This window comes from Malaclemys terrapin, chromosome 2 (assembly GCF_027887155.1).
Source record: "Malaclemys terrapin pileata isolate rMalTer1 chromosome 2, rMalTer1.hap1, whole genome shotgun sequence".
Classification (NCBI taxonomy): domain Eukaryota; kingdom Metazoa; phylum Chordata; order Testudines; family Emydidae; genus Malaclemys; species Malaclemys terrapin.
Genome location: NC_071506.1, coordinates 210,780,993 through 210,795,601, shown reverse-complemented (window position 1 = coordinate 210,795,601; position 14,609 = coordinate 210,780,993). Strand labels below are relative to the sequence as shown.

Sequence of the window (14,609 nt, the reverse complement as noted above, 5' to 3'; positions counted from 1 at the left end):
AGTGGACGCTCCGGGCAATAAGCACCTCTGAAAGCAAAAAGGGACCTTGATTTAGGGTGCTTAGCTTTTAAGCAACTACATTTGAACATTTTGGCCATAGTTTATTATAAATCTGCCTTAAAATAGTGGGAGCACAGCACCCTTTGGGCCAGAGCTGGCCCAGTGGCTCAGTAAAGCATGGGTGCTGCTGCCAGTGGACAAGTTTATATCCTGGCTTTCTTGGTTAAGCTACCTGATGCTTTGAAATGGCAAATTGACCAGGGTAGATATTTGTACTTGAGACTGAGCCAACTATTCTTCCAGTAGCTGAAAACACTCAACCTTTCAATTTGTTGGCCAAGTTCAGAAAGTTCTTCAAGGCAATTCTTCCTTTTCTCCCCACTGAGAGAGATTTTTGAGAATTAATTTGTTTTTCTAGCTGAGTCCTGAATCTCAGCCAATCCCAGGAGCTTATAGAGTGTGTGGCATATCATGACAAGCTACAAGGTGGGGTGGCGGTCACCTCGGCTGAGTATTTTTACAATATTTCAGCAGGGGGTAGTTTTTTAATTGGAGACAACAGTTCTACTCTAGAGCAGTTAATGAGGATCCCAGGCTGTCTCCGTTTCTATTCTTATGTCTTTTGTATCTTTCAGTTTCAACTCTTATATCAGGTGTGGTTTATGTCTAGTGAGTGATCATCTTACCTATATATTACTGCAGCTATATTTCTTCATAATAAAACCATAGACTAGACAGAACTCCATTTAGAATTAATACCTGTAGCTCATAACTAATTTACTGGAAGGGTCACCTGTGAACAATACGTGGTGCACACTTTCCCCCCCTGGCCCACATGAGGTGGAATATATTGACCTTATTTCATCCCTGGCATAAGCAGTGGCAACTCCTGTTGACTTCATTGGGAGTTGCATTTGCTGACACTAGGGCTGTTTGGTGCAGTGTCTCCAAAGAGATCCCAATCCTTGCTGGCCTGATACTCAAGAGACTATCATTTAGAATTTCATTTGGATTGCTCACATGGCAAATAGTGAGCACTAAAACACCCTGCCTGCCCCAGGATTTATGTACAGAATTGGTCTGCTACTCCATGAAGAGTCCTTGTTAAGTAGAAAATATAATTATGATGGACTAAAGCAACAGAGTAAAGAACTTTTAATGTATCAACAGATCCAGTGTTCATAATTCCACACTGATAGTAATCAGCTCCCACTTACCAGACAGCAGATGTATCATCAATTGCATAATTCAGCTCACTAACCCTGAAACACACATGCAAACACTTTAAAATCAAGAGGCTCTAAGACTCTTGGTTTTGCTGGTAGTAGCACAGCTGTGGGGAGATTGTCTGATGCTGGCATGCATTCCATGCAGATGGTAATCAGAAACTACCTCTTCTTGGCAAACAGTTAACCCTGCTCATCAGTATCAAGCAGAGCTTACCTCCCACTGTTGATTTCTGCATCAAATATCCCAAGTGTGCAAGAGAGGGGATGCTACAAGTCAGAGCTAAACAGTTTGTTTGACATGGTGCTTTATTTTTAGGCTTATACAGAATCAGATTACAGCCAAAGGGGCCAAATACCTCAGCGAAGCTCTCCAGGCGAACACAACCATTAAAGAAATCTGGTAAGATCCCACTTTTTGGAGGGTTGCTTTGTAACACTTTCCTTTCAAATGCTTTGACCATGTGACTCTTGCAGTAAATCAGAATTTAGAGCAGGGGGTCTCGACCTTTTTCTTTCTGAGGCGCCTCCCTCTCCCCCCCCCAACCCCAACCAAATGCTATAAAAATTCCACGGCCCACTTGTGCCACAACTGTTTTTCTGCATATCCAGTAGATTAAAAGCCAAGGCTGGCATTACGGGGTAGATAGCAGGGCAATTGCCCGGGGTCCCGCGAAGCAAAGTTGCTTGTGCTTTCTGCCCTTCGCCCCAGTGAGCCCCGGACTCCTGGTTGAGAACCGCTGGTTTAGAGCAAATTTTAGGAGGGGATGTTGTATCTCCAGCCTGTGGGATTCAGATTTTGAAGGACCCGCTCCTTCCACCACTTCCACTCTGCTTTGCTCACGTGAGCAGTCCCTTTGGCTTCAATCTGATCGCTTTCCTGGAGAAAGCAAAGCATATGCATAAGTGTTTCATGAATTACGGCCTAATTTTGTAGCCTGAGTTCTGTTTGATCGGAGTATTATTTTCAAGCTTTCTTCTCATCATGTTTCTGCTACCAACGAGCCAAAGCCAGACAAGCAGGTGATGGCTGCATTTAATTAACATTAATAATTTGGTTCACAGAATTTGTGCTTTGATTTTCTTTTTTCAGACAGCGCTCCATGCACAGTCAAGGTGCTAAGCTACAAGGAGATTAACTTTTTGCAAGATTTGCTTGTTTTAGATTAGGTAGGCATCACAAGCCACTTGTGTTTTGACACACAAAGCCAAAGACAGTTCCTTCTGCCAGCTCCTAGGAGTGGAATAGCCAGTAGAATTGGGCTATTTTTAGCGCTACTGCGTTCAGGCCCTGATTGGGTACAACATAGATTTTTTTTTTTTTTTTTTTTAAACAAAATGTATTTTTCTTAAGTGCCAGGCCACGATGTTCCTGCTTTGAAAGCTTGTCAGTCACCACCTGTGTTCCACTGCAGCAGGCATGGGGGAGGTTTTCTGTTACAGAGCTGCAGTCACCCACCCACCCCCTCTAATATTTTCAAACCACAGGAAGGTTCCCAAGTCTGTATTTAGGTTTCTAAATAAAAGTGGTTTGTTTCTCAGAGGTGCTGAGCAGTGGTAGGATTGAGTGCTCAGCCCTTCTGAAAACCAGGCTATTTATGTACAGGGGCATAACTTTAGGCAGCAGCAATTGAAAATGTTGACCTAAAGCAATATCACTAATAAAAAAAATACTAAAGGAAACATCTCAGCAAATTAAGTTGCCCTTAGTATATTTTGCCCTGCTCAGGAGGAGAAGGAATAATGAGGGCGAAAGTGTGAATAAGTCTCTATTCATCTGGTTACACAAGATTCCCGCACCTGGGGAACCTTAGTCGGCTGGATCCCTCTTTTCATACTGCTGTAATATAATCAAACATACTGTTCACCTTCTGGGCAGTTCAAAGCAGTAGGGGATTGTCTTACTCCAACTGCAGAGTCACCTTGACTAGCATAAAGCTAAAACATCTAATGCTGGCCCCCTAAAGTTAGCCTTCGACATCTATTATAAGGGGCTTGGGTTCTCAAGAGCACCAAGCACCCAACCAGCTCTGATTCACTTACGTGGGAGCTGTTGGGTGCTCAGCACATTAGAGTGCCTAGAGAGAAACTAATTTAGGCACCACTTTTTGAAAAATCTTGCCCCCCGTGTCTCATCAGAACTACAGTGTGACCTAGTTGGGGGGGGAGCCCCATTTGGGGTTTGTGCCCAGTGAGTAGCACACAGAGGTCTAGGAAACTTTGATTGTCACTCCAAAAGCTTAAAAAAGCAGAAGACATGAAATTACCAAAAAATGCAAAATAAGCAAAAATTCTTCATTTTTGTTTCCTCTCCTTCCCCGTTAGCTTAAATGGGAACCTGATCAACCAAGAAGAGGCCAAAGCCTTTGCAAATGAAGAGCGGATTATTTGCTTTTGAGTGTGTTCTTTCCAGTTTGGACAAGCTCAGTATTACAAGTACTGTTCCAGCACTTGGAGACTGCAGGGTTACCAAGGCATCCATCTGCACTGGGGACGTCACAGCATGTAAGAGTCTGATTAAGTGGCTTTTTCAGAACACTCTACCCTTCCCCCCTCCACCAAGGTGCCTGTGTTGTTACTCCACACTTTTGCTGAGTGGGATGGTGCCTTAGAGAACTACATTAAATCGTCTAAGCACCGTACAAAAGTGCTATGTCTGTGTCATCAAACCAAACCCCCGGCAGGTCTATGGATTATGTAAATAAGTCTCTGTATAGCTTGTTTATGTGTACAATTAAGGGTGCAAGATCTTATGGAAGAGCCACAAGCTCACAGCACTATCCCCCATGGACTGAGGAAAAGCTTGTGAGCATTTGGAAATCCTGAGCAGAACTGTAAACCAGCCCTGCAAAGTATTTTCTGCGGGTGCCTTCAGCACCCATACTCGTTCCTGCCTGGTACCTGAGGTCTAATTTTCCCATCAACTGTCAATGGAGGTGTGGGCGCTCAGCACTCCTGAAAAGCAGGATCTTGGACTTTAGGCTTTGGCTATTGTTAATACTCCTTAGTAGAGCAAATTCACACCACTGCCCCCAGATATTCCGCAACACTCCTCCATGTTGTTAGAAAGTTGTGTGATCTGTATCGAGACAGCCCCTGTAAGTACAGTGTTCCGTTTTGGGGGATTTTGGAGATAAACCTGAAGAAGGGGCCTCTAGCTTCAGATACTAGACAAATTTAGACTGGACTTACACAGTATAAATTTTTTATGAGACTAGTTAGCCATTGGAACCATTTACACAGGGCCAGCATGGATTCTCTATCACTGATGATTTTTAAATCAAGGTTGGATAGTTTTCTGAAAGATCTGCTCTAGGAATTATAGTGGGGGAAGTTCGAGGGCCTGGGTTGTACTGGAGGTCAGACTAGATCAGAGATTCTCAAACTGGGGGTCATGACCCCTCAAGGGGTCACAAACTGTCAACCTCAACCCCCAAACCCTGCTTCACCTCCAGCATTTAGAATAGTGTGAAATATAAATTTAAAACACTTTAATATATCTAAGGGGGGAGGGTCGCACTCAGAGGCTTGCTGTGTGAAAGGGGTCACCAGTACAAAAGTTTGAGAACCCCCAGACTAGATGATCACAATTGTCCCTTCTGGCCTTGGACTCTGACACGCTGCTGCTAGCTGCGCACCACCAGCAAAGAGCTCCAGCATGGAGAAAGTAGAACTGAAAAACTAATTGAGTGGAGCAGAAATCTCTTTCCCACCAACAGGGAAGTGCTAAAAACCGTTAGCAAATGTAAGACGTCCCTGCCAGTCCTACCTGAATTAATAGAAACATTGAGAGTGGTGGTAGGAGATGGAGGGAGATTGTGGCTTGTCGTTCCAATCTTGAGCTAGCCTAGTGAGAAGCAAAATGGTTTTCAGTAGGAACTAGGGATTTTGGGAGCCAACCTGAGATGCCTTAAAGAAGCCTGATTCTCAGAGGCCAGGTGGGCAGTACTTTATGAAAATCATGTCCTTTTTAATACATCTCAAGCATTGAAGCACCCAGAAGTATTAGACACTGTGCAAAAGCTTAGTCAATGGTCCTTAATTTTCCTTTAGTTAAATAAATTTTCATTCATCAATAGATTAAAAAAAAAAAAAGCCACATTACCTACAGGTGTGTTGGATTCTCCATTTACTAACTTGCCCATGAAGCTGGGTGGGATGAAGGAAGGAAACAAGCTGTGGTGTAGTTTCTAGTAAAAACAATCTTAGATCTCCACAAAGTAAAAATATTAAAAGGTTTTCTTTCTATTTTTAAATCCACACCCACCTCTTTCTGGTCGTAGCACCCTCCTCTTTCCCACCCCCATTTATTCCCTTTTTCCCCAAAACACACTTTCAAACACTGTAAAGAAAAATATTAGCATTTATTTTCAGTGGGCTTTTCTCACTGGCTGTTATGTCAATTTGGTGGCTCTCTGCCCACTGAGTGAAGTGACATTTCCATGTCTTCCTAGAGAAATCAGCTAACTGGAATGATTCATGCATCTGGGCCACTGGTTACTGAAGCAGAGAGGTGCACACTTAGACATGCAGTATATTTCAGCTGTAAAAACATCTGCCAACACAAAATAAATAAAACTCTGTTAAAGGCTATTTTTAGGGGGAAAAAAACCACTTTTCTCTTAGGCTATGTCTACATTGGCACTTCCATTAAAACTTTTGTTGTTCGGGGTGTGAAAAAAACACCGCCTTGAATGACAAAAGTTTTAACGACAAAAAGCACCCGTGTGGACACCGCTTTGTCAGCAGGAGACTCTCCCGCTGATGAAGCTACCGCCCCTCGTTAGAGGTGGTTTTATTTTGTCATTAGGAGAGCTCTCTCTTGGCCACAGAGAGCAGCTACAAGGGCACAGTGTTAGGGACACAGCTGCGCCGTTGTAAGGGTGCAGTGTAGACGTAGCGTAAGTCGCACTAAGGTCTTCCCAGTCTCTCTCCAGGTGGCAGATACAACCACCACCAAAAAAGGGCGAGTCCCCTTAGTTCCTACTGTGCTCAGCACGTCCCAGGAGGTGTTGATAGCAGAATTAAACCCTAGAGCATCAGTGAGGGAAAAATGCATTTTCATGTTCCAAGCCTTGTCCTCCTTTTGCTGACCAGTTACTGATGTGAAAATACAGAATGTCCATGAATTTAGTATGCTCGTTTGGGGCTTCTTCTGCACTGGGTTTGACACTAGTGCTAGTGCATACCCTGTTACATGCATACCTGTTACAAAGCATGGGTCTGATGTTGCAAGCACTTACGGTGGGGCCTAGTGTTTGCTGAACTGCTCAGGGAAGCAAGTGCTGGATGTGGCAGGAAATGCCTGCAGGAACGGGGCTTGTGTTAAATCACATGCTGTAGACTGGGCCTGTTAAACACTCCTGTCCAACTACTCATTAGCATCAAAGGAGGATCCATATACAGAGAGCTCAGAGGACTGCACCTTGGCTGTGGGAAGAGGGCAGGCTGTAGTGTTGATACTGAAGCCGTAGCAGATTTCTGTTCCAAGTGAAACCGTGACAGCGATTTACTTCCCGCATTACTTCATAGCTTCAGCTTAGGGAGAACGTGGCTGTCGTGCGTGGAGAAGCTTGAATTTCCTGGCACAGAGCTTTGGGCTGCACTTTTTTCTTCATAGAAACTTAATGGGCTGTTTGTAGTGAGCTCCCAAGCTATAGCTTGGCCACCTACAAAGGGGGCCTTGTTTACCAGAATTCAGGTCTCTGAGAAAGACACAGATTGTAATTAAATACATATTTTTAAACTTGGAATTAATTTACTGAAAGTTCTTTCTACAGAACCATGTATTTTTTCATCCCTTTGTTAATAAACGGCTTTTTCAGACTTCTCTAGCCTGCTCCTGTGATTCATTGGGGTTTATTTCAGTCCTGCCAGGGAGACACGGGGTAAATTCAGCCCGGGCTGAGACAGCATAGCTCAGGCTACAGAACGCTATTAATGAAAATTCTTCAGCTGGTGGGAAGAGCAGTTGCAGCTGCTCAATGGGTGCACAATTAGCCCTCCTGGAGGGGTCCTACAGCTAGCCAAACCAGGGGCAATACTAGCCAGGCAGAGGGTATGGGCAGAGCAGCTCAGACTGCACTGTTAGCGCTTTGCCTGTGGAGTCCTGGTCATGAGATGACCCTAGCAATCGCTCTGTGCTTCCCTTCGTCCCAGGGGTGGACTCCCCACTGGCTCAGGAAAGTGTCATTTGTACTTGGCTGGCACGGGCCTCGCACGTTTGTTAGTCTTTGTACAAAGCTGGGATGTGAGTTTCTAACGCACTGGCCTTTGGAACAACCTGGTTCAACTCAGTCTCTCACTTCTGCACATTCAGTCCTAACCCTGTGGTTGGAGAGAATGTTTAAAGCCTGTTTTAATATCATGAACAAGCTGATGTAAGTATCACCCAGAAACTGTTTTTAAACAAGCATTTAAGAGTTGGTTCTTAATATACGATCAGGATGTGTGAACTGCAGCATTGATCAGGCCTTACAGTGTCCAGTAGACACTCTCCATGTTGATAGTTGCTACTAGAAGGACAATGCAAGGGATGAGAAACCCCACGGAGTTTCCAGTTGCTCTAAAAGCCAGTGTATATTACGCCCAGAGCATTGCCTCTGTGCTCCAGGACACACCACTTCACTAGTATGAGTGAAACTGATGTGGATCTTTAACAGTTTGATTCTGCTCCTAGTAATGCCCCAATAAAGTTACTGTATGCAGCCTTCTGCCCTTTTAACACAGGAGCAGCACAGAATCATTGCATCCCTTCCAGCCCACGCCAGATCTAAACCCATGAATTTTACAGAATGCTAAAAGCAGGAGAGTCCATTTCTGTCCCCTGTTCATTTCTTTGTTTATCACCTTGGCAAAGTTAGCTAGACTGACACTCTTAGCATCCCCTGCCTTTCATAAAACCTTGTGCCATAGACAACAGCATTTAAGAGCCAAGGAGTTTAACTCAGAGCACACCCGGCCATAGGCACTGAGGCTGCAGAAGCCTGGAAAGGGGATAGTAACTAGAACGGGAAGTAACAACAAAATGTACATTCCATTCCCTGAGAAGACAGGAGCAGCCCAAGAGCAGGTTACCTATCACTATAGGGGATGTAAAAAAAATTGAGCATGATAGATGAAAATGTACTCCTGGTAGGACTACAGCCTGCTGCACTCAGGGATTGTCTCAGTTCATCTTTACACTACTCCTGGCTGTTAGCTTCCTCAGGGCAGCCAGGGATGCATCCAGCCAGTATCTCAGCCTGCCACTAGGAACAGTTCAGGCTTCTAAAACATTATTTATTTGGAGGAGGTGGGGTTAAGTCCTAGTCCTGATGCCAGATTTCTAAGCTACAAGCAAACTGAGGGATCCCACCATAGCTACAGGTAATAGGAAATTTCCTTAGTGGAGCCGGACTTGTTGACATTGGAGCTCCCTGGCTGAGGGAAGCTTGAGCTCCCTTCTTTTCATTTCAATGTTTCAAGAGTGGAAGTGTCAGGTATAAAGCACTGAGTCATGGGGTTTTGAAGTAACTGGGCCCAGTTCCCTATTACAATTTGAAAGGAGGCTCTATGTTACAGGGAACAATCACTTTCTCTAGTTCCAAATCCATGCAATCTTATTAAGGCACACACGTAAGACAACATACGTTAGGGAACTGGGTAGTTTGGAGCTTCATGAAGGGACAGCTGTAATCAAGTTGGTTGGTAGAGTATATATACACACATATTCCCTAAATTGCATTGACTGACCTAATAAACAGGGCATACAACTCAATCAAAATAATCCATCCCCAATCAAGTCCTGTATGCCAGAGGGAATTAAAAAACCCTCTTCATTAGATGGGGACAGGGAGCAAAAGGGAACACAATCCCCACATCTAGAGCTGCCTTCAAATCCTGTCAGGTCATTCAAAAACTATCTCCCTAACGACCACCATATTATTCCTCCTGCCCCCAACAAACCTGAGACATTAAAATAATTTTGTGCAATGATAGTTTTAAAACTAAGAGCAAGCCAGCTCTACATCCCTCCTCTTGTGGAAGTGAGACCAGTAACGGCATAGGGAGGACACCAGCAAGGCTCTGACAGTACAGACTTTTTCAATCTGCTGTCTGCTTAGGAACTCAGGAGAACAGAGGTGGTGGTCCCAGAGACAGGATATTAGGTGGGGAGGGCTCTGAGTTATTACAAACATTTCTTTCCCAGCTGTTGGGCATGGGAGGGCTCACCCACATGCTCATAGTCTAACTTGTTGCCATGTTTAGGGTCAGGAAGGAATTTCTCCCCAGATCAAATTGGCAGAGACCCTGGGGGATTTTTGCCATCCTGTGTAGCATGGGGCCTAGGTCACTTGCTGGTTTGAACAAGAGTAAATGTGAATTCTCTGCAACTTGAAGCCTTTAAATCATGATTTGAGGACTTCAGTATCTCAGGCAGAGGTTAGGGGTCTAGTAGAGGAGTGGGTGGGTGAGGTTCTGTGGCCTGCAGTGTGCAAGAGGTCAGACTAGATGATCATGATGGTCCCTTCTGATCTTTAAGCTGAAGAATCTCAGTCTAACACCTAGTGGCCAAGTATTTGATCACAAAGCCACACAGTTTACAGTCTCAGCTGAGATCAAGTACTGAATGGGGTATGGCAACCAAACCATCCTCTGTCCTGCAGAGGGTCCCTATAGAGCAGAGTTGTGCATATTAGCCAGGCCACAGAACCTCACCCAGGCAGTAGGGGCTGCTTACCCTGCTGCCACCTGTGCTGTATCTCATTGGTGGCTAAATGAAGGAGTTCAGTCATCATGACTAGCAGCACCATCTTTCACCCACCCCAGATGTTTGTGGCCTGAGACAGGATGAGTACCCGCAAAGTTAAAGGAAGGCGGTGGAGGCTCTGGCTGCTCAGTACCTTTTGAGTATCAGGCCATAAAAGGTTTATATTGATCATAGCAAATGAGGGGTGGAGGGGAAGGCTACATTCAATCTTTTCCTCAAGAACTCAGTGGGGAGTTCTGGAAGCCCCCTTAGCACTAATGGACAGTTACACCAGTTCATCATCTGAAAAACAAAGCTGAGGTATCTTTGCATGGTCAATACCAGCTCAGCAACTTCCTTTTTGGGGCACTGAAGGGAATTAATTCAAGTGTCACTACAGAGAAGGGCCAATAGCCACTTCTGTTATCTGCTAGCAGAGCATGCCAATGTGGTCCCATGAAAGGAGACAGTCACCTGGTATTGGCCAAGAACCTGGGCTAGTGCCAGCTGGGTCTACACAAGCTTTCCAACGTACTGTTTCAGAGTAGCAGCCGTGTTAGTCTGTATCTGCAAAAAGAACAAAGAGAAAAACTCTCCCCCCCCCCCACTTACTTAATTGGCCTCTCAGAGTTGGTAAGACAACTCCCACCAGTTCATGAAAGCTTATGCTCTAATAAATTTGCTAGTCTCTAAGGTGCCACAAGTACTCCTGTTCTTTTTCCAACGTACTGTGTACAGTCAGTAACAATAGGCTGGGCTGGGTGTAGCTCAGCACAGTAGGGTGGGAAAGACGGGAAGAGAAGTCAACTGACTCAGAACAGGGCACTTCAGAGTTACTCACAGGGAAACAGCTTTATTGCTCTAATTCATTAGTTTCCAGAATCCGTTAGCTCTTCTTTTCTGACTTGTTTCTTCCACCTTGTCCACAGCCTCTCAGGGCATGCATGACCATGCTTCTGCCCTGACTGCAGCATCACCAGCACTTCCAGAACCTGCACACTATGGGGCACTGCTGCTTTCAGAATTATCCCTACTTAGAGTTACAGAGAGAGAGAGAGAGAGAGAGAGTCAGCTACATGTAGCATGCTCTTAAAGGATCCACACACAAATAGCAGGGCACCAGCTCTCCAGGCATCTCCAATGCCTATTCAGTCCGTGACTTTTCTGCAGAGGCTGCCAATTATTCTCACTAGTGATTTGGTGATGTGGGCACAGGTATCCTAGGAATTGGATTGGGACAACTCATTTCACAGAGCTTTCATCAGCCAATGACCAGCCAAGGCTGGAGTTGAACTAAAGCCCTGGAGGTGAAAGTCTCCAACTCCCATTACAAAGTCCCTGAGCCAGTCTGCCCACCCGCCTCACTATACATTTCAAATGAGCTATGTGCACAGAACATGAAGCTTCCCAAGAAGCACGATTCAACGGGTTAAATTTTGATGACCAGGTTAGTGTAATGGGGGGGGGGGGTCAAAATTTAGCTTAGAGTGTTGTCACTGCTGGCTTGGGGAGCAGTCATCCTACAGGTTCCTTCAATTGCAACCCTAAACTTTGTGATTCTGCCCTCCCCTGGCTCACAGCCATGAACAGACTGATAGGTCTATTCCCCTAACACCGCAGAGCCAATGCGTCACTCAAGTCCTCAGGGAGCTGCCTGGCGTGGGTCAATGGAATCACGTCAAAGCACAGTCCATGATCTGTTTTCAGCTTAGCAGAGAACAGTTGTGTGGGCTGCAATCCAAGAGCAAATTACACTTTGTGCTGAATTTAAATCCACTCGCAATGAGCCCAGGAGAGAGACATCCAATTACTGTCACACATGGAAGAAAGTCAGAAAACTGCAGCAATAGGAGACCCTCTGCAAACAGCACTGGCTGGGTGCATGGGTAATCAATCCCCTCCTCACTTTCTGGGAATTTGCTCCCCTTTTAGTTTGACAGAGTTTGCTCTGCTTCTGGGAATGCTGCAAGGTCTAGTTATACAGGCCTTTTTCTGAGCAGATGGGTTTGGTTTGTTTCGTTTGTCTTAGGCAGTTATACTGTTGCCCATCACTGCAGTATCTGAGCACCTTCTACATAAAATCAATTGCAATAGTGAACTCACTAATGCTCTTCACGGAGGCTCTAGCACTTCTTTTCTAGAGTTCAAAACTCTGCTTAGCGTAGGGGCTGTGGTTTTGATTATTTTTGTAATTAATCTCCTTTTTGGTAGGGTTTAGGGGTGGGGGGATGGCAGTGTTGTGAGTTTGCCTTTGATAACTTGAAGCAACCTGAGCTGTAATTTTCAGATGTTTCTCTTCGGTTTTGTGTGCCCAAAGGCACTGAAACAGGCACTGTCTCCACCTTACAAAAATAAACGCTAAATGTAGTGGTCAGGATTGCAAACAGAAGATCAAGATACAGATCGAAAAATTCTGGGGGTGGTTCCTCCTTTCCACCTCCTTCAACCAGTGTTGTCACTTCCACTTGCTGTTCTTTGCCTTAATCTAGAGTTTAAAGCGCAAGCACTGAAGATCTTATCTTCCTATTCATTCTTTAAGACTTCTTTGGTATTGTGCCCCATAGAGGGGGTTAGAGTTGCTTCCTTCCCTTATATAGTTACCCTGGTCCTTTCGCAGCTATGGTCTCTATTCCCCAACTACGTCAGTCATCTTTCAAGTACAGAACAAAAATTCAAGTCGAGCCTGCTGACATGGGATACGGGGACACTACTAGATCACTATAGGGCAGCAGGTGTGCGCTGCTTAGTCCATTATAAACACACTCCTAGGTAATATGGCTGAGACCAACTCTGCTTAAATAAAGCCAAAGAGTATGCCCCATCTCTCTTTGATGTGCTGCATTTTATCTCTGCCAGGGCGGCGTCAGAGCATGGCAATGTGTCCTACGGATGGGCCTGCCCTTCTAAGTCCTTTGTTTTGAAACTGTGGGTTTGCTGGCCTCAGCCTAAGGCGGGAAGTCAGAGGCAGAGCGATTTAGCATAGGCACTCGAGGGAGGCTGGTTAGGTTTCTCTCTGCCTTGTTCTTTGTGAAAATGTGAAGTCTGGACAGTATTGACAATATGCAGAGAAGCGATTTGTGAATTTTTGACACATTCACACAGACAGATCTGTAACGGGGGAAGGAAAGCTACACCGAAGCCTGACATTAAACATCACTTAAATAATGGGCCAAAGCCTGAGGCACTGAGTGCCTGCCATTCCCACTGACATCAGTGGCAGCAAGAGATGGAATCCAGTCAAATTTTGGTTTATCCTGCTGCCTTTAGAGGGAGAGAGTCAGCTTGCTACTGACTATGGGTTTTATACCATTACTTATTTATGGCAAGCCCTCTCTAACAGCCCCACACACACACCCCGATCTCATCCCACTCCAAAAATGGAGGCTTTATTACATGACAGCTGGAGAACTCCTTTTCGAGACTGAGGGGATGGTGTTTGACAGGCTTCTTGCTATTTCACATTTGGCTAGTAGTGAGACAATGTACGTGAACGGAATGGAAAAGCCTCAGTGAGCAACATCGCGAGTCATTTTGCGACAGACTCGCCCAGCTCCGAAGCAAAATTAATGCCCGTACCAATAGCAACACTTTACAACGTTGCATGAAGCCGGCTGCGTAGCTTCTGTAATTCGGCTTTGATAGTAAACGTCAAGCATGTCCTACGGCTTTGTTGAGTTCTCCTGACTTTCCCTGGTCCCTGCTGTGACATCAGAGCAACAGCAGCGGGCTCAGTGAATGCCCCTTGAAACACCATCATATTAAGGAACTCCAGTAAGCACAGCCTGAAAATGAAACATTGATCCAGGGCTGCAACAAGGCTTATCCGGAGATGCAGATTTCATCTAGAACAGCCATGAGAAGAGGCCTTCAAAAGCACTGACGTCACAGCAGTAAGATACTTGGTCCATTTGACTAGAGCTTCCTAAATCCTAGAGGCAACTCTTTGGGTAGCAGTGATTTCTGCCGTGCTTACAGTGGAATGGGGAGCAGCCACAGAGAAATTCATGCCTGTCTCTTGCTTGGTTTAATTATTTAAGGGACAAGGGGACAGTCCCAATATCCTTCAGGAAGACATTGATTTAACCTGCATTCTTCCTTGTCCCTACAACCACCACTCTCCAACTCAGCAGTGACTGCGTTAGCAGAATTTGCCACATGGGTTACTTCCCAAAGCTGAGGGCATACAGGACAGCCAAACGAAAGGAAGAGGCACTGCATTGAAAATAGTATTACAGCCTGAGCTGAAGGAGCAGAAGTCATGGCTAGGGCAGGCACCAATCTTTGCCTGGTTGCTCTCTGCAATCCTACAAACTTGATTTATCAGTACAGGCTGTGGCACTTACAGCCTGGGCTGCTAGTGCAGAGACAGGGAGCTGGGAGAGGGGCAGAAATCGCATCCTTTTTTCCATTTTGGTTTCCCAAACATCACAGTGATGACATGGAACAAGTCATTTGTAACAGAATCCTTTATCATCGCTCCACTTCCCTAACACAAACACCCCCTCTCCTCAAGCATGCTCCTAGCAGTACTCGGGGCTCGTGAGGACACTTTTTGGCACCAGTAGGTGCCTGACACACGTGCGGCTGAGTTCAGCTTAGTCAGTGGCTGTCCCTGCCCTGGCTACTGCCTGGGATACCAATTACAGCTTCAA

At 45.3% G+C, this 14,609-nt stretch overlaps 2 protein-coding genes across 5 annotated transcripts in view; one reads left to right on the top strand and one right to left on the bottom strand.

Annotated features, from left to right (window-relative positions):
• NOD1 (nucleotide binding oligomerization domain containing 1) overlaps positions 1–7,052 on the top strand; it is a 59,648-nt gene extending 52,596 nt beyond the window's left edge. For all 4 annotated transcript variants that reach the window (XM_054019779.1, XM_054019778.1, XM_054019777.1 and 1 more), the window contains 2 exons: positions 1,546–1,629; positions 3,552–7,052. In XM_054019779.1, the coding sequence (XP_053875754.1) occupies positions 1,546–1,629; positions 3,552–3,624 (157 nt within the window). In that variant the 3' untranslated portion in view covers positions 3,625–7,052. The remainder of the gene's footprint in view (positions 1–1,545; positions 1,630–3,551) is intronic.
• ZNRF2 (zinc and ring finger 2) overlaps positions 2,061–14,609 on the bottom strand; it is a 102,434-nt gene continuing 89,885 nt past the window's right edge. Inside the window, exon 5 of the mRNA XM_054019783.1 lies at positions 2,061–2,106. The gene's annotated coding sequence lies outside the window, so the exon portion shown is untranslated. The remainder of the gene's footprint in view (positions 2,107–14,609) is intronic.